A 25,176-nucleotide genomic window follows, 5' to 3' on the forward strand; every position below is an offset into this window, starting at 1 on the left:
CTGTTCAGGTGTGGTGGCAGGGACACTAAGCCTGCAGATTCCAGACATCGCTGAGCCCTCCCTTTCTGCGGTACGTGGGTATGTAGCTGGCTGTGCCACTGCTTCCTCTAGAAAGACTCATTGCATCAGGTTGGGAGTTTTAAAGGTGTAACAGCTGCAGTACATTGAAGGCATATTGGTAAAGTACTGTACATTTCGGTTTTATATTTCTGTGTTGCAGTTGACCTTATGGTTCTTTTACTTTTATTTTTTTAAAGGAGTGGTGATATGAATCTGCATAGTGTGTACATGGGTGTTCATTGTATACAGAGTAATGTGGTAGCACACAGATCACTTTCATAATACTGCACTTTACAATTTTATGAAGTGAATTTAACATTTAGCAAAACCGTAAATGAAAGTATAAAAATAAACTGACTAAAAACAAATTCCTGGGTTTTTCCATTCAAATGACAATTTTTAAATGGTGAAATGACGCAAGCAGCTACAGAATTGCATTATACAGAAGTCGAAATTTCAGAAATGCATTTTACTCCCTTCAATACTTGAAATGCATGTTAGTACACTGTACTGTCCTGTACAGTATTGGCTGTTTTACTTTAAGACTGAAGCAAAATATCAGTATAATTATTCAACTAAAGGAACATTTAAGTCTTCACAGAATGAGATTCCTTATCTTCGGAATGGCCATTGATGTAGTAATGTTTAATCTAATATTGATACAATATGTTGTAATATGGCTTAGTATTATTCAGTCAGATGGAAGCCATACATTTTTCACCTAGATCTCAAGTTCCAAATTGTTTGACCACGTGCAGTTTGACAGACTCTGTCCATCCTTACAGAAACATCTCATTCCCAACAGTTTCTAAAATGGCTTCTCACCAGTGAAAATGTTTCGCGTAAGTTAAGAAAAATGTAACAGCAGTGCAAGTCTCACACTACGTCGGTGCCTCGCTGAAAACCCAGCCACACCAACGATCATTAACGCTGTTGTTTCAGTAGAATTTCATATAAAGTGCACTTCAGAAGTGAAAAGCATAAGTTCATCCACACAACCCAGAGTGGTCCACGGCAGTTTACGATTGTTCCCTGTTCGAATCCGCAGGACGGTCCATTGGCACAGGCGCGAGTCTCATGGCTTTTCATTGGCTGGCAAAGTCAGCCAATCGTCACTTCATGGTGTTAGACAATAATCCGATTTGGCATGCCACGGGTCAGCTTCCATTGGCCGTGAAGCAGTTGTGACTGCCGTGCAGTCGCTCTGGCTGGAGGCCTGCTTGGTCCTCAGGCGGCGGTGAAGGGGAGTGGATCTTCAGCAGCGTAAGGCGCCCATCCTGCCATGCAGGCGGGGGGGGTCAGGGGTCAGGGGTCAGGGGTCAGACCCGGGCCGTCGGCGGTCTCAGAGCCTGTGAGGAAGACGGGTGGTTCAGTCATCCTGTAACGTGTCGTGTCGACATTCTGTAGATCCTCTTTCTCCTGTCTCCTGTCTCCCACCACCCCCTCAAACTAATTCTGAATCTCGGGTGCCCAGTATGTTGGTGCCAAGTCATAGTTTGGTTTTTGCGTTATGAAATATTCAGAAAAATAACTATATTCAAGTTTAGAATAAAGGAAGATTCTTTTTATTTTATTGGCCATTGAAATTTGAGGACTCAATAATTTGTTTTGTTTTGATTGGAAGTGAATATGTAAGTCATTGCGACCGTGGTGGTTACAGTTTTTCAACCATGTTTCCTCAGCACACAAATAGAATAGTTTCCATTCAACTGATTTTCAGGCTTATACTTTACTAGCCATACCTTTCATCTGCTTCATTATTCTGAGCTCAATTGGTGTGGCCACTAAGGCACTCTGATGGCCGCAGGTAATGGTTACCTGGCAATTACCATTTACAGTCTACAGACTATAGGGTGGCCTGTAGCATGGTGGCCAAGCTACATGACTGAGACCCAGATGGTTGGTGGTTCAAGCCCCGGTATAAGATGACAGTAAAATCCATGCTGAGCCCTTGAGAAAGACTCTTAACCCCACATTGCTCCTCTGTGGATTGTTCCCTGCTTAGTCTAATCAACTGTAAGTCGCTTTGGATAAAAGCGTCAGTTAAATAGCACTAATAATTACCTTTCTAGCAGCAGCGAGGTTGATCGCAGGTTGGTGGGTCTGGACGGAGACCGGGGGCGGGGGTGGAGGTGCCCGTGGTCGTCTGGGCTGAAATATTGAGATTCATAGTTCTGTCACTATGGGGTGAATCAAGCTTCTGCAAAAAGTGCTTTTTTCTCATGTATTCACATTGATTACAACTAGGTCTATATGATGTTGGCTGAAATTACCTACCTGAAACGAGTACATTTTAAACTGAACCCTTCACAGAGAAATTTTCAAAATAAGGTGCAGCCATGTAGACGGATGGTAGTGTAATGTGCAGTACCTGTGTGTATTCTTGATGAGGCGCTGGCGGTCTCTCTTGAGCGAAGGCTAGGTTGTTTAAACCGGGATTCTTGGGGGGTGGGAGAGTTCTCTGAGAGCCGGTACCTTTCTGTCTACGCTTGACAAGTATAGCAGCTGCCACGGCCAAGGCGATCAAAACCAGCAGAACGACGGCCACAGAAATGCCAATGACTCCACCTGGAATGAAACCATGATGATGGTGAGTGTTCTCAGTCTAGCCAATCAAGTCCAGACCTCTGTGCATCACAAATTGGGCCAGTGTTCATTTACTTCAGGAAGGAGTGCGCTATGTCAGGGGTGTCAAACTAAATTCCCATTGGGGCCACAAGGACACCACAAAAACCCGCAGGCACTGCGGCCCTCCAGGACTGGAGTTAAACTCGCAGACACTGCGGCCCTCCAGGACTGGAGTTAAACTCGCAGACACTGCGGCCCTCCAGGACTGGAGTTAAACCAGCAGACACAGCGCCCCCTTCAGGACTGGAGTTAAACCCGCAGACACTGCGCCCCCTCCAGGACTGGAGTTAAACCCGCAGACACTGCGGCCCTCCAGGACTGGAGTTTGGAACCTGTGCTATATGTGAATGCATTTATAACAGGGGTGCCGTGTAAGGCTGAGATTATGCAGGCGTTCCTTGCAACCAATCACTACCCCAGCTGATTTCACTAATTAACACACCTTCAACCACAGAGGAGGTAACTAATTAGTAAAGTCAGCTGGTGTGGTGATTGGTTGGAATTAAAACCTGCATACTCTCGGCCCTCCATGGCATATGGTAAATGGTTGGCATTTACATAGTGCCTTTATCCAAAGCGCTGTACAATTGATGCTTCTCATTCACCCATTCATACACACACCGACGGCGATTGGCTGCCATGCAAGGCGCCGACCAGCTCATCAGGAGCATTTGGGGGTTAGGTGTCTTGCTCAGGGACACTTCGACACAGCCCGAGCAGGGGATCGAACCGGCAACCCTCCGACGGCCAGACGACTGCTCTTACTGCCTGAGCCATGTCACCCTAGATTGGGGCAAATGATTGGGCACCTGGACTTATAATATCAGAGATATTTTCTGTTTCAGGAACTGCCTCCCATGCCCAACCCATTCCCATCATGCTCTAGTGTGGAACATGCAATCCTGGTGCACTGCTGTGCTTGAGGTAAGCCTCCCCTTAGTTGCAGGAAATAAAACCACATGCGCGTAAACGGTTGTATTGGTTGAGAAATATTTTGAGCAAAACTGAGAACTGTTCTTTCAGACAATGCTGTTTGTTTTGCATTCAGCGAAGAACGTTCACTGAGGTTAATTTTAAAATAATTTAATCGCCCAGATGACTTGAAAATTAATGGCAAGCTCCAGTCAGGTATTCGTTTCATGATAATGTGCTATTGGAAAACATGTTACTTGCCATTTAACATCATTAACTGCTGCGTACAAAGGTTGCATCTGAAATGAAAATCTCCACACAGGCCAATGAACTGTGGTAATATCTGTTCACCTTCGGTGCCAGGGCAAGGCTCCTACCTTTGGACAGACTTTCAAAGCTCCCATCCACTCTGTTGCAGTCCTTGGAGACCCATCCTGGCAGACACTGGCACTCCGCTCTGTGATTGCATACCTGGGGGGACAGGGGACGGGTTGGCTGTTAGTCTTCTCTGCTGGGCTGCAGTGCAGATGCTGTCTCGTGTCTTTCGTGAGTGCTATGGGTGCTAATACGTGCTCAAAGATAAAGTGCTCAGAGCTAAGGGTGGGCATAGCACGTTAGCTTGCGTGGTCCCCAGAGGCCTTCGCCTCGGGCTGCGGATTTGTGCTGCTCGTTAGCGGACGTGGGATCGAGGTTCTCCGTCTTTAACGCCGAACAGCGCTCCGCATTTAATTGGACGGCTCTCCTGGGAGGCCTTGGTCGTGGCCTCCGGCAGTGCTACTGAGCAGTTTCTCACAGAGCGCTGCGTGTGAAAGCGGAGGAGTTCAGTTACCCACAATCCCGCGGGCTTACCGCATGGCCTTTACACCGCGCTGAGCAGTTGGTCGCTCGGTAGGCCGTTTCCAGGGTGACGCACTCATAATCGCTGCACACCTGCGATCGACAGACGGGAGGCAGAGGTCAGCATATCTTCAACTGCATTGAACCATAAAGAAATCACCATTTTGAACCACTGCAACGCACAGGCACCACGTTTCACCCCAGCGCTCACTCGGAGTCGGAATGGATCTAGTTCTTACATTTAATTACAGGCATTTATCCAGAGCGAAGTCCCATGAAGTGCAAATCAAACCCAGGGACAAGTACGTCCAGGACCCTAGAGGACAGTACGGTTCCGAGTCCTAGCATAATCACCTGGATACAACTTGAACCCCTGAAGAATACATCAACTTACCAACTAGCATAACACGGTTGGCAGCTAGAATACCCCGAGTTCTACAATAACTATACATAAGTGCTATTACAATCTGTGGCATGCACAAGGCTAGTCATGGCAGCGAGGTTGGGAGGGAAAGGTGCAGCCTAAAGAGATGAGTAGTTAAATACATAGTTAAATGTGTTCCTCTCTTCCTCTGTCAGCATCCGGTAAGAGCTGACTGAGATTGGCCCCGTGCCCCCCGTGTGTGACTGAGGCCTTTCGGTCGTACCATTCCGTCCCCACACTTGGTCCCCGTGTCCACCTGGCCGTAGTCTGTGTCTGGGTCGCCGTAGAACGTGGCTTTGCAGCTTCCCACCTTCACCAGGCGGCCGTAGTTTGGGCCGCCATTGCCCTGGACACAGAAGAGCTTCCCACACATAATGTCCCTGCAGGGAGGAGGCACAAGCTGTTCTCAGGCTCGTACAGTGCAGTGTGCAGTTCAGTACAGGAGAGTGTACTCCTACAGAGCTACGTTAGGAGTCTGCGTGGGTCTTACTCTTGCTGGCAGCCGATGTATGTGTCCTTATCCGTTCGCTTGCAGTGGCCGTAGTAAAGTCCTCTTTTGTTTTGGTTGTAGCAGGATTGCCCTGCAACCTCCGCCGCTGCAGAAAGAAAAGAGGATCCTCAGATAACGGAAGCTGCTCTCTATGTCTCTGAGTGCAGACACTTTAGCAACACTGACCTTTGACCTGCACCTATGTTGTTTTGGTATGCTGCTGTGAAACATACTAGCCTGTTTTATTTCTTATTTTAATTAATTTTGTATTTCTTTAATGGCAGGATTAGAGACCCTGTTTATTAGAAAAGTTTTTCTCCTACTATGGAGTTGTGTACCTCATATAATATTTGAGGGCTCCAGTCAGGGACAAAATTGTTCTGCACACAAAAGTTTTGTTCTAAAATATTTTACTCAAAGCATTCAAGAAGAAGTACTTGTATCATTACATTATTGGCATTTGGCAGACGCTCTTATCCAGAGCGACGTACAGTTGATTCGACGAAGCAGGAGACAATCCTCCCCTGGAGCAATGCAGGGTTAAGGGCCTTGGCTCAAGGGCCCAACGGCTGTGCGGATCTTATTGTGGCTACACCGGGTTTAGAGCCACCGACCTTGCGTGGCCCAGGCGTTTACCTTAACCACTACGCTACAGGCCGCCCCCATCACGCATCAGTACTTGTAGTTTAGTGGACGCGCCACGTGTTGTCATTGCTGGCCCAGTGACTGCGGAGACTGACTCTGAAGAGGAGGCGAGACCGTACTCACTGCTGCCCCACATCTTGACGCACTGCTCGTCCCGCCGCGGGCACTCGCCGTTGTAGCAGTACCCCTGCCCGTCCTGGCAGGGCAGGCCGTTGACCGCGAAGACGTCCTCCGGACAGTCCGCGGACCTCCCCGTGCAGTGCTCCGCCAGATCGCACTCGTCCCGCTGCTGCCGGCACATGCGCGAGGTGGGCAGGATCTGCGCACAGAGCGGCCGTGAGACGCGACGCCACCCCGCCTCGGATTAACGCCGAGACCGAACGCGCTCGGGAAATTCTGCCCCCGATTGCACAACAACTGGCATGTCTTTTTTTTTTTTTTTTTTTTTTAAAGATATATATATTTTTAGCCCTTTTTCAGCTTTATTGGACAGTATATAGTATAGAGAGACAGGAAGAATTGGAGCGAGAGAGAGGGGAAGACATGCGACAAATGTCGGACGGTCGGATTCGAACCGCCAACGTCGCGGCTCGCAATGAGCATGCGGTCAGTGCTCTGCAGGCTGCGCCACCGAGACACCCACGATTGGCATGTCTTGACTGTGATTTTAGGAATGTATGCAATCGGGTTTCCAATTAGTACAATAAGAAAAAAATATTTTATACTATTCGCCACCTGCTGACATGACATACACACGAGGCGTGTTGCAGGTTTGACTTCACTAAAAGAATCTCCAAAAATATGTTAATGTATATCTTTCATCTTTCAGATGAAAACATATTTGAAAAATGTGATGCACACTGGAATGTGAAATGGCAGGTTTCACATATGGCCACAAGATGGTAGTATGATAAGGCATCGGGAAGAATTGTTTCTCCTGCACGTTTTCCATGAAGCTTCGTCAGGAGGAACAATTCTTGTAGTATCAACTGCATATCATGATGGCTTGAGGCTCATTTGATACCTTGGACCCTTGATGACTTTAAGCCCCCCCAATTCCCATTGAGATCCATTCAAATGCAAAGAGTTTTAGTATCGAGTTATTGTAGGACAACCTGAGAATAAGATATCCAGACTCTGATGTTGATCAGGAAGTAATGGCATGCAAAGGATATGCAAGCAAAAAATAAATGAATGGAGACTACATATAAAAAGTGCTGTTATTATTACATGGTGAAATCAAAATGTATATAAATACCCTTCTAATAAAAACTCTGCGCTTTGACCACGTATGAATTGTTTGATTACAAACAGAGAAAATAAAATATGAAATCCGAAAAGGCTTAAAAAGACATCAAACGTTTTTGACATTTGGCAGTTTGTTCAGCCGATCCTGGAAGTGTGGCATTCTGGGTGTGGAAATGAGTCGATGACACACGGTCTCACCTTACAGTTGCCACAGCACTCTCCGTCTGCACACGCCGAGCCTTCGGAGAACGTGCAGCTCGTGGCATTGCAACATGGGTTTCTACACTCCTGCAGAGAAAAGCGCAAGATTCCTGCTTACCCGGTCATTCAGCGTGCTCGTTTCCATAGCAACTTTCAAACAAAGTATGTGAGCATATTCACTAAGTTTACGAGAGCGGCAGGAAGTACAGCGAAGGGTTATTGACAGTCCTATAGCCAGTGACAGTGCAGCAGCTACAATAATGCAATGGGTCATTTCCTTCTTGCAGCCAGTCAAATTGCATTGTTTCCCTGAAGATGAGCCTCTGTTTCTGATGCAGCCAGTCAAATTGCATTGTTTCCCTGAAGATGAGCCTCTGTTTCTGATGCAGCCAGTCAAATTGCATTGTTTCCCTGAAGATGAGCCTCTGTTTCTGATGCAGCCAGTCAAATTGCATTGTTTCCCTGAAGATGAGCCTCTGTTTCTGATGCAGCCAGCACATGCACCATAATTAGGGTCGCCAGATCAGATTTGTAATGTAATAAAGCTGGACACCATTCACACATAGGTGACACAGGACAGTGGGATGCTTGATCTGGAGGGTGTGAGGGCTGAACCAGTCATAGACCGGGGTGGAGGGAGGGGCTGTGCTGTTGGAGCTGATGGTGGAGATGGAATATCAAATTCATTGCAAACTACCGGTCAAATTTCAGTCAGTTATTCAGACCAGGCAATTATATTGTTGGACCTGTACAAACACATTTTAAAAACCAGACAATCCGGTCCAAAACCTGGCACCAGGCAACCTGGCACCACAATTCAGCGGTGTGTCAGACCCAGCTACAGGAAGAGAATTTTGGCGTGCCCTGTCGGCATGGTGTTTTTTGAAAATCCAGAGGTATGCTGTGCTGAGATACTTTCAGCCTTTAACATGTTTGAACAGGATTACTACAAAAATGCAGGCCTTGAGCATAAAATTTCCAGACAACTTTGGTGAAATGCTTGGTAAAAACTTGCAGAATCCTCACCACAAGCATTACTAAATAACTGGGTTTGTCCCCCTGTACAGCTTGTGTAATCTCCCTAACATTGCAAGTGCTGGTAGTTTTACATGCTTTATGATTCTGTGTTTTTGTACATATTTATATATTTATAAACAGCGGATTTTAAACAGTGGATTATTTTATGGGTTGTACTTTTCTGGTTTGTGGACAAAGAGTCAGAATGCATGTGCACTTCAAAACCTCCCATCTGCTAGCCTATCTATTTCCATCTATTCATAGACTGCAGCATCCGTGGTACTTAGATGAACAATCCGGACAATGCATCCTACAGTCTCCTCCTCTTCTGGTGGGTGCCTTTGTATTTCCCATTACTTCAGAAGTACGAACATTGAAACAAACTCTTGTCCATGTTGGCTTAGAGCTAAGTCAAATTTTGAAATGTCGCATGAATGTGATGATAGCAAACTCTCGTTGTGGGGCATGTAAGATTTCCAGGCCTGGGGCAGTGAGAGGGCGTGTGCGCTCCGCACAGAAGGTAACTTACCTCCGGGGTGCCACAGTCACACTGCTCCCCCTTCTCCAGAAAGCCGTTCCCACAAACAGGTGTGGACAACACCTTCATGAAGTCAGGCTTGTTGAAGAGGCATTCCGGGTTGCGGGAAGTCAGGAACTGGTTGTAGTTCCCATTGCTGCAGCTGCTGAAGTGCTTGGGAATGTTGTAGCTGAAAGGACACTTTCGTCACATGGTGTACGATTGTTACACCTAAACCACTGCACACACCAGTTTTGGGTGCATCTCCTGTCAAACAGTCTTCATGACGCTGTAGTTATATGCCCCACTATGTATTTGCTTTAAATTCTCACCTGACATTTCTACGTGATAATCTTTCATCAGATTTACATATTAAAAGGAGAAATAAAAGGTAATTATATTTCTTAGCATATATGGTTAAATTAACCCTTGTGTTGTCTTAAGGGTCAAAAATGATCCACCACTATGTTTAACAGCAGAGAAAACCCCCTAAATGATCTTTTTTTTCAACTTGAAATTTGATGACTACGTTTGTGATGTGTGACAGGTTGTTTCTTCATGCAAAATATAATGAAATTCATTCAAATTAAATTAAGCTGCTTTAGTTTATGGGTCTAGTGAAGGCGGGTCATTTTTGACCCTTTGGACAAGGGGAGTGTACAGAATATTAAGACTACAGGGTTAAACCTGACTTTCACTTGACTCGTGAGCGCTGTGTGGTTGAGCCCTGGTTCAGACCCTGGACTGCCTCCCCCTGGCAGGCCTTACCTGAGGGCGGGGGCCATGATGCAGCTGGACCCAGCGCAGGAGCAGGAGCTGCTGTCGTGGTTCATGCCCAGGTTGTGGCCCATCTCGTGGGCCAACGTCGCCCCAACGGCAATGGACCTGGGGTTGTGATCCTGGAAGGTGATGTGATGTGTCAAGGGAGGAAATTTGCTCTAGACCTTTGTCCCATTGTACCAGATGGCACGCTGCCACTGTCGACTTAAAATATATCATACGATTGTGTGCTGTGTGTACGTTCGGCTTTCATCTCTTTGAATTCGGCCAACTGCATGTGAGACCAAATATTGTCTCACTCCTGTGCCTAAATAAACCATATCTATACATGTTGTTTCTGTGTAGCTGATGGAATGGGTTTAGCAGAAGGTTGTATCGATAGCCTGAGTTCTGGTGTCCGGCTTCATGCCGTTTCTATGGCTTCAGTGAAACTCTCATACTGCACCTGGATGACCGCAGTGGAGTGTCCTGAACACAAGGTGCCGATGTAAGCCAGTCCAACTGTTGGTCCTTCAAAGTTAATGGCTCTGAAAACAGGAAGCACAGCGTAATTGTTCAGTGCCAAATAAGTCATTCCTTTGGGGTTTGTTTTCCAAGAGTCAGAATTACTCCAAGTATTACGACAGCAAAGTTACAGAAGCTGAAACAGAATATTTTCTTGTCACTGAAAAAAATTGGTTGTCCCAAAGTGTCCTTGTGAGTTTCTAACTTTTTCTTATATTCATGCAAGAGGGTAAGAGGTGTACATACTATTACCAAAGACTTAAAGGGTTACACTGGTGTTGAAATGGGTTTAAAAAGTGTGACCACCATCCCTGGCCTCCCCTACCTAATTGCGTGTAGTATATGGATTTCCGAATTGCCGAGGTTCCCCCACGCTTGTTTTTCCACCCACACGTTACAAAACATGAAACTGTTGTCGCTAGAGCAATGGCATCTTAAAATATGTTATAGCGTGGGTTTTAACCCTTTGGTATTTCCTTCTGCACCATGAAAAAAGGAATTAATACAAAAAAAACCGGCCCAGTGAGACTTAAGGGGTTAATGTATTTGGTAATTATAAGTTCATCCTATGGTTTGCTAATGTATAAATATCATGTAACAAATACGTTAGTTAGTTGTAAACAAATGCAAAGTTAATTTCATGCTTAAATAATCTATGTGTCCATCATTAATTCATGTTAACAACTACATTAGTTAATGACAATTCCTGAACCGTATTGTAAAGTATGACAGGTGGGCTTAGTGTATAAATTCGGTACGCAGTGTAGTAAACGTGACAGACGTAAACAGGACACAGTCGTGTGAACACTCAGGGCGTGTGGTGGAGGTGGTGGCACATACGTGAGCAGTTGGGCAGTGTGGTGGAGGTGGTGGCACATACGTGAGCAGGTGGGCAGTGTGGTGGAGGTGGTGGCACATACGTGAGCAGGTGGGCAGTGCGGTGGAGGTGGTGGCACATACGTGAGCAGGTGGGCAGTGCGGTGGAGGTGGTGGCACATACGTGAGCAGGTGGGCAGTGTGGTGGAGGTGGTGGCACATACGTGAGCAGGTGGGCAGTGCGGTGGAGGTGGTGGCACATACGTGAGCAGTTGGACAGTGTGGTGGAGGTGGTGGCACATACGTGAGCAGTTGGGCAGTGCGGTGGAGGTGGTGGCACATACGTGAGCAGTTGGGCAGTGTGGTGGAGGTGGTGGCACATACGTGAGCAGTTGGGCAGTGCGGTGGAGGTGGTGGCACATACGTGAGCAGTTGGGCAGTGCGGTGGAGGTGGTGGCACATACGTGAGCAGTTGGGCAGTGCGGTGGAGGTGGTGGCACATACGTGAGCAGTTGGGCAGTGTGGTGGAGGTGGTGGCACATACGTGAGCAGTTGGGCAGTGTGGTTGAGGTGGTGGCACATACGTGAGCAGTTGGGCAGTGCGGTGGAGGTGGTGGCACATACGTGAGCAGGTGGGCAGTGCGGTGGAGGTGGTGGCACATACGTGAGCAGGTGGGCAGTGTGGTGGAGGTGGTGGCACATACGTGAGCAGTCGGGCAGTGCGGTGGAGGTGGTGGCACATACGTGAGCAGTCGGGCAGTGCGGTGGAGGTGGTGGCACATACGTGAGCAGTTGGGCAGTGTGGTGGAGGTGGTGGCACATACGTGAGCAGTTGGGCAGTGCGGTGGAGGTGGTGGCACATACGTGAGCAGTTGGGCAGTGCGGTGGAGGTGGTGGCACATACGTGAGCAGGTGGGCAGTGCGGTGGAGGTGGTGGCACATACGTGAGCAGTTGGGCAGTGCGGTGGAGGTGGTGGCACATACGTGAGCAGTTGGGCATTGTCGTGGGGCTTGCCCTTCACCATCTTGTTCCTCCAGGTGGTGAAAGCGTTCAGGGTGGCCCCGGCAGGGGCGGTAACCGAGCTCTTGTCCTCGTCTGTCCAGATCTCCAGGCCGATGAGGGCCACGAATGTGTTCAGAGGCTTGTAGACCTGCGTGCAGATATGTGGGTGGGGTTGGTTATGGGCCTATATGCCCCCGTGGCTTGGAAAGTTGTATGTGAGGCTGTTCTGAAGAAGTTATGCAGATGGCCTGCAGCCACTTTGTCTGAGGCTGCAAGCCACCTCCTCCGCTTTCATGAAATCCTCTGTGTGGCTTTATAACGCAACACATCGGCCACTCACCAGGTTTACAAAGTTGATGACCTCAAATACCCGCCTCCTGATGTCCTCCTTGTTGTTCTTCATTTTCTTGTACTAAAAGGGAAGACAGAGGCAAGTGCTGTCACGGACCAAAGAACAGCAAGATAGGTCTGCATGTTTATGCTTGTTAAGACCACTTTCCACTGACATTCCAAGCTCCTATTATCAGATCAAATAACATTCCTCAGGTAGCATAGAAACTCCTCCTTATGGATGTCTTTTTCCCAGTCCATAATGTCAAAGAATTTGTCCTACACATGAAAAAATGTAGACCCTGAAGAAATGTTTTCCTTGCTCCACAAAAAAAAAACAAATATATATATATATATGGTTTTTTTTGTGGAGCAAGGAAGAAAAAAAAAAAAGAAAAAAAAAAAAATATATATATATATATATATATATATATATATATATATATGGTTTTTTTTGTGGAGCAAGGAAGGAAAAAAAAAAAATAATATATATATATATATATATATATATATATATATATATATATATATGTACTCTAATTGTGGTTCAGAAGAACATGACGGTAAACTATAAATTATAAAGCTAAAGTTAAAAGGGCATTCACTTGCAATGAAGCTGTACAATACAATCGACACCCTGTATTTCTTCCTCGGGCTTGTGTTAAATGTTAAATGTCCAGGTCCTTACCATTCTATTGTCTGCTACCATGTACATCTCCAGATACTTCTGCTGGTGGAGGGAAGATGGGCCCTGGGGGGAAATGTGCAATGGAAGCAGAAGAAAAGCGGAGTCTAAGAAGGATAATCAGCTGTACAATACAAAGCCAAGTTGCAAAACCTGGCCAGTCCTGGCATGTCACATATAGCCAATGTGTGCAGCGTTGCATCACAATTGCACATTAGCTTGTTGTCAGAGAAAGGTCTGTAGTCATTCTACCATTCTCTTGTCTTACTGTGTAACTTTACTTGGATGCCATCAAGCATAGTAGGTGACAACACATTCAGTAGACTGCTTCTAGAACGGGAAATGACTGCAGAAAAAAGTTGCCAAGGAATGAACAAAATGGAGGAAAGCGCAAAACAAGTTTATTGATTTTATGTTTTGAAGGTGCATGTTGAAAGATGAAAGCATGTGGGGAGCAGAGTGACCCAGCTGTCCTCTGTGTGCTGTAGGGTTGTCCCCTCTCCTGCTTGGCTGCTTGTGTACTTGACCACCTTGGCACAGTGCAGTGTAGGGTTGAGGGAGAGGGAGACCACCTTGGCGCAGTGCAGTGTAGGGTTGAGGGAGGGGGAGACCACCTTAGCGCAGTGCAGTGTAGGGTTGAAGGAGAGGGAGACCACCTTAGCGCAGTGCAGTGTAGGGTTGAGGGAGAGGGAGACCACCTTAGCGCAGTGCAGTGTAGGGTTGAGGGAGAGGGAGACCACCTTAGCGCAGTGCAGTGTAGGGTTGAGGGAGACCACCTTGGCGCAGTGCAGTGTAGGGTTGAGGGAGAGGGAGACCACCTTAGCGCAGTGCAGTGTAGGGTTGAGGGAGAGGGAGACCACCTTGGCGCAGTGCAGTGTAGGGTTGAGGGAGAGGGAGACCACCTTAGCGCAGTGCAGTGTAGGGTTGAGGGAGAGGGAGACCACCTTGGTGCAGTGCAGTGTAGGGTTGAGGGAGAGGGAGACCACCTTAGCGCAGTGCAGTGTAGGGTTGAGGGAGGGGGCAGGAGTCTTACCCCAGCCCGTGACCGTGTTTTGCTGGTGAAGGGGGGGTAGTCCGGCTCCCAGCTGGTGTTGGTGACTCCGCAGACCGCTGGCTTGTCCGTGTCCAGGTTCTCGTACTTGAGCACGGCGTGGTCCCCGGTGTCGTCTCCAGACAGGGGCTCCATCAGATACCTCTGCTCTGCCGTTTTAAAGTAGCCCCTACACACAAAGAGCACAGGCCAGTATTACTGGATCAGGGGGGACCAAAGTAACGCCTGCACACAAAGAGCACAGGCCCGTATTACTGGATCAGGGGGGACCAAAGTAACGCCTGCACACAAAGAGCACAGGCCAGTATTACTGGATCAGGGGGGACCAAAGTAACGCCTGCACACAAAGAGCACAGGCCAGTGTTACTGGATCAGGGGGGACCAAAGTAACGCCTGCCCACAAAGAGCACAGGCCCGTATTACTGGATCAGGGGGGACCAAAGTAACGCCTGCACACAAAGAGCACAGGCCCGTATTACTGGATCAGGGGGGACGAAAGTAACGCCAGCACACAAAGAGCACAGGCCAGTGTTTCTGGATCAGGGGGGACCTCACTGCAGAAAAGGCCTGTCTTAACAAGTGTTTTAGTCTCGTAATGAGATTCAGAAATCTTATTTTTAAGGTACTGTTTGCTTGATGTTACACTTTCTTACCCCAATGGAAACGAGTCAAAACTTTCCAACCTCATTGGTGATAGTTTTGTCTTATTTAGCAAAATTAGATTTTAAGACTAAAATAAGATTGTTAAGATTGACACTTTTTTTTTTTTTTTTTTTTTTGCTGTGCTCTTATGGGGCGCTGAACAAATAAACTTAATAAACAGTGAATTCACTTCATAAAAAACTGGACAACAGGCATCCAGGTTCTTAAGAGCCATGTTCCTGTGGGGATTATATACCCATTAGACTTATAACATCCAGATTCTCATATAAAATCCTGCCATATTTTAGACATGTTTTCATTGTGATGAAGCAGAGTTGTCAGTCCTGGGGTTCCTGGTTGTCATAACCGCAGTGCGCTGTATGGTTCAGGAGGTGTGTGAAGGCTCCACTCCTGGTTGTCATGACCGCAGTGGGCTGTATGGTTCAGGAGGTGTGTGAAGGCTCCACTCCTGGTTGTCATGACCGCAGTGCGCTGTATGGTTCAGGAGGTGTGTGAAGGCTCCACTCCTGGTTGTCATGACCGCAGTGCGCTGTATGGTTCAGGTGTGTGAAGGCTCCACTCCTGGTTGTCATGACTGCAGTGCGCTGTATGGTTCAGGAGGTGTGTGAAGGCTCCACTCCTGGTTGTCATGACCGCAGTGCGCTGTATGGTTCAGGAGGTGTGTGAAGGCTCCACTCCTGGTTGTCATGACCGCAGTGGGCTGTATGGTTCAGGAGGTGTGTGAAGGCTCCACTCCTGGTTGTCATGACCGCAGTGGGCTGTATGGTTCAGGAGGTGTGTGAAGGCTCCACTCCTGGTTGTCATGACCGCAGTGGGCTGTATGGTTCAGGAGGTGTGTGAAGGCTCCACTCCTGGTTGTCATGACCGCAGTGGGCTGTATGGTTCAGGAGGTGTGTGAAGGCTCCACTCCTGGTTGTCATGACCGCAGTGGGCTGTATGGTTCAGGAGGTGTGTGTACCTGAGTCCATCGCAGGTGCTCATGCTCACGGCCGAGTCCCTGTCGTTGACGATGGTGCCGTGGTAGTAGCAGTGGTCCTGTGGGAATCAGGACCCAGCGTGAGTGGGAGGCTCTCTAAAGCCGGGCAGCAGAACCCACAGAACCAGCTCTCTAAAGCCGGGAAGCAGAACCCACAGAACCAGCTCTCTAAAGCCGGGAAACAGAACCCACAGAACCAGCTCTCTAAAGCCCACAGAACCAGCTCTCTAAAGCCAGGCAGCAGAACCCACAGAACCAGCTCTCTAAAGCCGGGAAACAGAACCCACAGAACCAGCTCTCTAAAGCCGGGAAGCAGAACCCACAGAACCAGCTCTCTAAAGCCCACAGAACCAGCTCTCTAAAGTCGGGTTGTAGAACCCACAGAACCAGCTCTCTAAAGCCAGGCAGCAGAACCCACAGAACCAGCTCTCTAAAGCCGGGCAGCAGAACCCACCAAACCAGCTCTCTAAAGCTGGGTGATAGAACTCACAGAACCAGCATACTTTCACTCACCAGATCCTGGGGTACGGTGGTCACCTGGGTTCCGTCCTCAGTGTAGTGAGTCTCACTGTAGTCTTTGGTCAGTAAGGCCCTATAAGAAAAATTTAGGGGGGTGAGTGTCGTCAAACAGAAAAGGGCAAAATGGCCGAAATCATCAAAAACAAGACATGACCTTTTCAAAAGCAGTGGATTTTGTGTCAAGAAAACCGCAATTTGTGTCATGGAAGAGACTAAAGGGAACTGAATATTTCAACATCAGACGGCGGGTTGCTGTTTCTATGGTTTGTGAGTAGCAGCGTTTGTGCAATTCCCAGCCGTTTCTGTACCCACAGACAAATGTTAATTCAGCACATACCAGTCCAGTGGTGACCGCATGTACGCAGTAAGAGTTGATCTAAACTGTGAAGATTTTACTGTGTTCTACCAATGGCATCCATTGGTTTCCATCAGTTTGCATGGAGAAGCACAGGACTGGGACAAATCTCAGACTTACGCGTTCTTTTCTAGTCGCATCTCGATGTCCTTCCCTTCTACTCGTATCCTGTACTTCAGCACGTCAGGGCGGAGGGACTAGAAATAAAAAAAAATAACAATAATAATTTCAATAAATATGAAATCTTTCAATCGATATGAAAGTCATTTCATCCATACCCAAGCTGTGTACATAATGGGTGTGATTTGAACCCCGGCCTCTCACTCGTCCAAATATTTGTTGAATGAACCCGTTACCAGTCAGCTAAAGACAAACCCGTCCCTAGCCAAGGGCAACAACATTATTTTGAATTTGAGGGTTACGCCATCAGGGAGTGGCGTAGTGGTAACCTGCAACGAGCCTTTGCTTTCACTGCACTTCACCGTGGTTACTAGCGAACTAGCCGAGCTAACCGTGCTGCACACAGTACAGAACATGTGCGTTGTTTGGGGTTTTAGTCGTGTCTCAGTGGAAGTGGAAGGCAGTGGCAGTAGACAGTGGAAGGGGAAAGCTCACCTGTGTGTCTCTCTTCCGCAGCGAGTGCAGTCTGACTGGTCTCACCACCTCATACTCCTGCAGACCTTCCAGTGCTGGGTGAAGGCCCACTGCGGAGAGAGACAATAGCTGTTCATTTGCCTAGGAGATCCAGAACAACTTTGCATCTTTACATGCTGCACATATAAAATGGATGAATATTTATTGGAGCACTTAAAAGTTAAGACTAAACTTTGCTCAAGGGTATTACAGTACACCTAACCCTAATACTACACTGCACATACACAATACATTTTCGCAACTGTGCAGTGTACACTTGTAAAACTTCCTCATAAAACTATTTCTGTGTGTTGACCATTCCAGGTAGGACAGTATTAGTCTTGTTTTTTTTTCCCAGCGCTGAGACCGATCAAGGTAACTCAAATCAGGAGGCAATGCCGACAAGTTGTATTGCTGCTTCCTGAAAACATGCGTCCCCACAGAAAATGACAGCGTATCAATTTTCATAAGGAAGTGAGAGCGGTTTCTCTTCCGTACACAACATGTCTGCTAGCTGCCTGCATTCTTTTGGAATTACGCTCCCAGGCTCTGGCGTCTCAGCCCACTCTTCCAGAGCTGCCTCAGTACTCCCCCTTTGCCCCCGGGGAAGCATATTGTCTCCAGTGTGTACTTCTTCAATTATTTTAGGGTCGCAAATTTGCGTCTTTCAAGCACACTTCCCTGGAAATATGACTTTTGTCATTCAGTTAAAAAGTTATTAATTCAGCGCAGCATGTAAATATATCACCATGAATGAGAAGGTGCACATAGGGACAGGAAACAGTATGCTAGACTTGGGTAAATAGCATATTTGGAAATTTGCCATTTTATTTGCATCGTAATGATATACAAAACACAGTCATACAAGGTCATATGCATTACATTAGTGAGGTGTTTTTTTTATGTATTGGTATCTATCATCAATCAACACACTCTCTGGTATGAATGTCCTCAGTTTGCACATCACTATTGACCGGGGCACTGCACGGGTTAATGTTAAAGTGCATCTTAATGTACTGAGGCTCCGTTTCATTCCGTTGTTTCAGTTATCGCATTGCCATTTGGGCACACTGCCTCCTTCTTCTTACGTAAAAAAAAAACGTTGGCAATTTATATACCAGCTTTCAGAGAGGTCATGTAAGATGGGGTGTTGGTTTTATGCTGAAGTTCAACCTCGTTCTGTGTGTGTGTGTGTGTGTGTGAAGGGGGAGGGGTGTAGTTAGGGTGTAGTTAGGACTAAATCTGCAGCCAGCTAAGAGGATTCATGGCCTCTTGGGGCCTGCTAGAAGAGGCTGTGCAGTTGGCTTCTTTTTGTAATAAAAGCTAATCTGCTGTCCTCAGTTCTCTCCACTTCTCCCCGCGGATGACCTGGGTACAGAATGTGCAGCGTGATGTCATCAGTGTGTTGTCTATTGTCTGGCCTGGGCTCTGTCACTTGTGTGTAGACCCCACTATCGGGGGCATGCTAGGTCTCCTCGCCGGGCTGGGGCTCTGTCCTCAACTACAGAGCACTTTCACAGGGTCTGATGGGTAAAAAGCTGCAAGCCGAAAACACGATTTACTTATCTCCATCCTGATGCCACACAATGGCCATATTGTGCTTGGTGTTGACTTACGCATAAGGAAATGACAGTGCTGACGCCACGTTTGCTAAGATGTGAGATGCCCGGTTCCTTCCAAAACATCACCTGCTGAAATGGGCATTTCCCAGTGACGGATGTGAAAATGGAGAGCGCTATAGGCCCGGGCCATGGCCCTCTAAAGGGAGTTGCAATCATGAAATTGCAGCTAAAAACTGAACTACAGTCTGCCTCCATACATTGAGCCTTCAGTACAATATGCTGAAATGTTAAAGAATGGCATGAGCGATTAAAATGTGGGGTTGTATATTTTTAATTCAGGTGTTATATTTTTAAACGTTCAGTCACGACTGTAAATGAGCAAATAAAGGCATTCTTATGCTAACAAAACACTATTTTAATGAAAATCATTTATTTGTGAACTGGAAGACTATCGCCCCTTCGGGGTAAAATTCCTGAGCGCCACTTCAGAAGATGTGCCACTCCTGCCTCACCCCCACAATAAGACTGAGCAGCAGACCCTGGGATTGGTATTTGCCTGTTGGTCAGGTAAGGATAGGCCAGAGTATACATTCACCGGCTCTCAGCTATAAAAGTGTGCCTGTAAGACGGGTGTGGCATTGGCTTTGGACGCAGACGCTTTTCTGGCTGTGTTCCACCAGGTAGTCTGCCTGAGAGGCAAAGCCCCAGTGTGGACTTTAAAACTGTCCGTGGACGCACAATGTCCTGAAATCGCTTTGCCAATCAACTTTTACACCTTTAATCTACTACAATTTCGACAGGGCTGACACTGGACAGTGATGTTGGAATTTAGTTGGAAGCTTACTGCAGTAATCAATAAAGCTCCATTGAAGATAAACATCAATAGACAAGTCATGTGTGACATTGTGATTAATCAGTGTGATTAATCAGTTGACAGTGTGATTAATCAGCGTATGTCTTCCTGCCATGGTGCAATGTGAAACTTTTCTCAGTTCTGATGATGTCACATGGGTCTGTGTCACCAAGAAATGGACTATTGCTTTTCGAATAGCTTTCAGAAGAAATGTAGGATGCCACCATTTACTGTGTAGCTAATATCACCATCAAATTGTGCGTAATATTGAGTTGTCATATGCATTTAGCGTGACTATTCTTCATTGTACATTTAGCTTGGTCTGTATTTTTCTATACCTATGGCTCAAACATGTCACAAGCATGAAAAAAGCTGTCATTACTAATTTTTGTCTTTGATTTAAATATCACATATGCACACACACACACACACACACTTTCATATGTTCATTCAATGACAAAAATATCAGTAAGACAGTCTGACATGACATTGTGACATTGTGAAAAAACAACAGACATGAATGTAAATCTGCCGCTTTACTTCTGCCAACATTTGAAAGCAAACTCATTCTACCCCCCCGGAAAAAATATCCCCAGTCACATTTCTTATAAAATAGCAGGAAGTGTGTGTTGTCTCTCAAAATACATGCCTTTTTCTTTCTCTATTCTCTCGGACTTTGTCAAAGAATAATATCAAATGAAATTTCACCAAAAAATGCTAATTTGCAATATAAACAAAAAGTCATTCAGATATATACAGAGAAAATGCTCAGCTTGTATACTGTTTGTTCTGTTTGTTTCATTACAGTCTAAGGATTATTTTCCTCCTTTCCACACGTGTTGTTTCTCTCAGAATATACCAAGGCTAACCGGAGACATCGGTCAGGAGCACAGTAGCTATTATATAGTTACAGTAGCACTGTTCTCGGCATACAGACAGTGTATAACAGCTACAGGGCTATCAAACGTGATGGAGGTCTCATGCCGTCCGGCAACGGGCTAGTCACACTCACTCTGCGCGTACAAGCTGAGAAAAGGCAGCTCTGAAGTCACGGCGGACCGGAGTTGAGTTACTCTCGCATTAGGGGGAGCGTGTATCCAGTGACTTACCTGAGGGATCGAGTGAGGCAGACAGTGCAAAGATCCACAATGGCAGGAGTTTGGTTGTCATTGTCTCGGTGCGGACAGCTACTGAAACTGGAGAGATGAGAGGCCTCTTTATAGATCAACCACATTCCCTGCCGGGTTCTTGCCCCCCCCCCCCAGCCACTCCTTTGTTTGACCGCACTTTGTCGTCTCAACCTGTGCTCCTGTACCTTAACTTCCTTATTGTGGCGCTGCGCGATCCCAGCGCCCTGCAGGCTGTTTGTGAAGAATGCGAGCGAGCCAGGCGTGTGGAAGGCTGGCGCTCACTGTCAGCGGCACAATAGATATACTGTTTCATCGTATATGCACACTCGCTTTTTTTCCCATGAGAAAGCGCATCAAACAATATCTACTTTATCTGTCTTTTCAGTGGATGAGAGGACAGACGCCTCTGAAGTTTCAGCATTTCGTTTCCTCTCAAAGGTTTCAGTTCTTCCTTTTTCATTTAAAAAAAAACAACTTTTTTTTATTTACCAAGTTTTTCTTTACACGTCCCGTGTCAGTCTGCTTGTTTGACTGAACCTGTGTTCGGGTTAAATTTAGAATGTGCAATTTCATGTATCCCAGAGTACACTTTTTTCCCACGCCATTGTCTTGGCTGAGAGTAAATAAATGTGTAATCATGCAATAAATAGGGGAACTTAATACATGACTTATGAGTTTATTGAGTTTATTCCTTTTTTAGAATCTTATTTTGTCCAGTCAGGTGGATAAATTAAAGATACCATCACTCAAATTAAAGGTACTTCTATAAGTCAAAATAAAAAATGCCCCAGGACACTGGTGTCATCCTTCTTATTAAACATTATACTGGGGTCTCAGGCTCACTGTGTCATTTAAGGATTCAATGACACAAGTGAATTATGTTAATCATGGTGTGAGTCCCACAATGAAACGGCTCTCTACTGTACATCTGGGTGCATTATCAGACCCTTAAATCTAACTGGCAACACAATCCATTTCAACTCCCCATAGCCATTTTACTAAAAGTTAGAATCAAGTCCAAATAATTAATAAAAGCCCAGTAAACCCCATCTGGATCTAGCCCTGCTTATCCAAGACATACAATGCATATTCAGCTGGTTCATCTGACACTGAAAGGGGTAGGGGGGGGATGGACGGATGGGGTGGGGCAGACAGCTACACCCTACCACATATCAGGACTTTCTCTAAAATTCCTCTATTTATTACATGCATGGTGCTAGCATACTTACTGCCAGTCATTTACTAGTTACTCCCACAATGTTGACTGCTGTTCATTTTGAAGTGGCACCATAAGTAAAAATGCTCCTTTGGGCATAGCCTTGGGCAACGTGGGGCGAATGAACACCACAGTCTGTAAATGGCAATATTTGAAAGCTGAGAAGCTGTAGGCAGGTAGTGAGCGAACTTACAGTAGCAAGCTCACTGTAATGACGTATAGCAATACACATGATCATCAAATCAAATCTACGACACAAATAAATGTGTAATCATGCATTAAATCACAAATGCGTTATGAATGAATTATCCTGGAAGAGCTGTTGCTAAATCAGATAAAAAAAGAAAAAAAGATTTAAATGTGCGCTGTAGTACCCCCCCACCCCCCCCCCAAGCAAAACCATCAAATGCAAGCAAAATATTAAATGGCAAACAAATAGTTATGTGACTGAAATACTACAGCTATACAGTTATTCATACAATACATAATATGCTGTCACTTCCATGTAAAATAGGATACAGAAAGTCTTTATAATGGCCTCTAATGATAAAGTTTCTGGGCATGTCTGAGTGAGCCCAGGTGCAGTCTAAGGTGGGGAAAGAGTCTGCCTTTCTGACTGGTCTGTACGGTGGCTCACTCCACCCTGTGAGCGCAGAGTCATGTGACACGTCATAGCCAATGGACTGTGCTCCCTGTACCCACTGTGAGGGCTGCCCATCAAGGTGTGTCTCCTTCAACTGCACAAACACACAGGATGCTGGCTGCCTTTTCTGAGGGCTGGCCTGTTAGCCTGTACTCACACAGGGACAAGCAACATCCTGCTGGCCATTTTTTTTACCCGCAAAAAACTAAATATAGGAAAATTAGAGTACATCCTGTGACTGCATAGGCTGCTGTAGGTTATAATTGAGAAATTCTGTCTGCCTCTATTATTAGTCATTTAATAATGCAATGTGTGACATCCCTGTGTGGCACAGGAAGTTAGCAGCGCTCTGAGGGATGAATAATCATCGTCACACGATAAACATCCCATGATTGAGCTTGTAATGCACGGTGTGCATGTTTCATTGCTACATTCTGTACTGCGCTGAACGGCACTTGACTTCAAGACAGACGTCACCTCAAGCAGGCCTTTCACAACCTTTTGGTTTAACAAAGATCAGCGACTAACTAAAGACACCAATTCCCTCATTTCATGACATTAGTGACACCATTTTTCACATCCTGTTCCACAGGTCACAATCTTGTGCATTATCCTGGGATTCTATATCCACTTTGTGGACAATCTTTTGATTAATGATGTGATTGTATATCACAGAATATTTTTATGAACATTAGCTTCTCTGAATACATGCTACAGAGCTCAACTCCAGGTCAGCACTGAGGCCTATCAAAAACAGTGCAGCTTGCCTCTGGTAAAGCTGGAGGAAACTGATCATCTTGTGAATTATACACCCAGTGAGCACTTTATTAGGTAGACCTATACACCAGCTTGTTAATGTAAATATTTAATCAGCCAATCATATGGCAGCAACTAAATGCACAAAAGCATGCAGACATGGTCAAGAGGTTCAGCAATTTTTCAGACCAAATGTCAGAATGTGATCTAAGTGGCTTCATTGATTGTTGGTGCCAGACAGGGTGGATTGAGTATCTCAGAAACTGCTGATCTCCTGGCATTTTCCCTCAAAAACAGTCTCTAGAGTTTACAGAAAACACAAAACATCCAGTGAGCAGCTTGTTAATGAGAGATCATAGGAAAAGGGCCCGACTGGTCAAAGCTGACAGGAAGGTGACAGTAAATAACCACACATTACAACAGTGGTATGCAGAAGAGCATCTCTGAACACACAATGCGTCAAACCTCTAAGTGGATAGGATACAGCAGCAGAAGACTTAATAATTCTAAAACATAAGTCTAATAAATACCTAATAATGTGCTCACTGAGTGTACACTGAGCATTGCAACATCCCACCATTTCCAAAGCATGCCCATATGCATGATGGATTTTGCAAGAAGCAATCGCCATGGTTTTACCCTGGATAAAACAGAAATAACCATATGACCATCACAGTACCTTTAATTGCATGTGTTCCCGGCTGTAAAGTCCAGCTGTGCCAGCTTGACCAGCTTAAAAATTGAAGTGGTCTAAAAATGGGTGTACAGTTATTTTGTTCTCACAGAGAAAAAACATTTCAATTCTGAAGATGTTTATGCCACCACACTTCAGCACGTGAAATGGAATTGAGCAAAGAGGTTGAACTCAATGCAAAACTGGGCTCGACACATTCTCTGGGAACTGAAAAAGAACAGAAACTGTGGCTACTCCAGACTGAGATTGATTACAAGGAAGCAATGAACGGACTCTTTGCTGTATACAAAGAAAAACCTGTTGCTTTTCTCTATTGCAAACAGGAAAAGGTTAGTCGAACATCGTGTTTTGTAGCACAAGGAAGACTTGCAAAATATGTGCAATGTCCAAGAACACAAAAAATGGACTACACCAATCTTTCCCTGTCTCTCTGCTAACCGCACATATGCAGTCATCAATGTCAGCACAAATATACAGTAAGGGAATATGATATAACACCATATGAAATGTTACCATACCTTTTTGTGTTTATTGAGTTACTGTTCAACAAAAAGCTCTTCTTTTCTTACTTACTCTTCCAAAGGGTTTCAAAACAGGATTTATTATTGCACCAAAATATTGGATCAGCCTGTCTTGCCAAGTTAAATACAATAGCTAACACATTATATTGTTTGACTTGGGTACTGTGCACTACCTCTTTGTTAATATTTAACACAACAGTTTTGTCCTTAAAAAGGTTATTCTTAAAAGGTTCGAATAAAAACGATCCATCTTGTTCACATCCTATTTTTTAAGAAATGTATATCCTTAAGTCCCGATTTGCCAGTTGGTATGGTTTTATGATTCAAAAATATTTATTCTACATTTTATTATCTTTTATTTATCTTACCTGCTGTGCACCCACTCATTTGCATGTAAAAGAAATTGGCTTATTTTTTCCACAAATGTGTACATATATTATATACCTCAAACAAATTCCACATAGCTAACAGCACTGTACAATGCAAAGCCTGTGGCTGATAAGAGGT

At 45.7% G+C, this 25,176-nt stretch overlaps 1 protein-coding gene across 1 annotated transcript; it reads right to left on the reverse strand.

Moving 5' to 3' along the window:
• Positions 1-226: 226 nt before the first annotated feature.
• On the reverse strand, positions 227-21,069 carry LOC133141041 (zinc metalloproteinase-disintegrin-like batroxstatin-1). Its single transcript, XM_061261408.1, has 22 exons — positions 21,025-21,069; positions 20,819-20,905; positions 17,277-17,365; positions 16,782-16,858; positions 16,301-16,379; positions 15,770-15,846; positions 14,131-14,317; positions 13,101-13,163; positions 12,423-12,494; positions 12,064-12,230; positions 10,205-10,286; positions 9,748-9,878; positions 8,992-9,169; positions 7,443-7,532; positions 6,120-6,315; positions 5,352-5,457; positions 5,085-5,241; positions 4,450-4,530; positions 3,978-4,071; positions 2,432-2,628; positions 2,125-2,211; positions 227-1,409 (listed from the first exon to the last, which is right to left on the reverse strand). Exons 2-22 carry the CDS (start codon positions 20,877-20,879, stop codon positions 1,380-1,382), a joined length of 2,301 nt encoding a protein of 766 aa, XP_061117392.1. The 5' UTR covers positions 20,880-20,905; positions 21,025-21,069; the 3' UTR covers positions 227-1,379.
• Between the last annotated feature and the right edge of the window lie 4,107 nt (positions 21,070-25,176).

Source organism: Conger conger, chromosome 11 (assembly GCF_963514075.1).
Source record: "Conger conger chromosome 11, fConCon1.1, whole genome shotgun sequence".
NCBI classification, from domain to species: domain Eukaryota; kingdom Metazoa; phylum Chordata; class Actinopteri; order Anguilliformes; family Congridae; genus Conger; species Conger conger.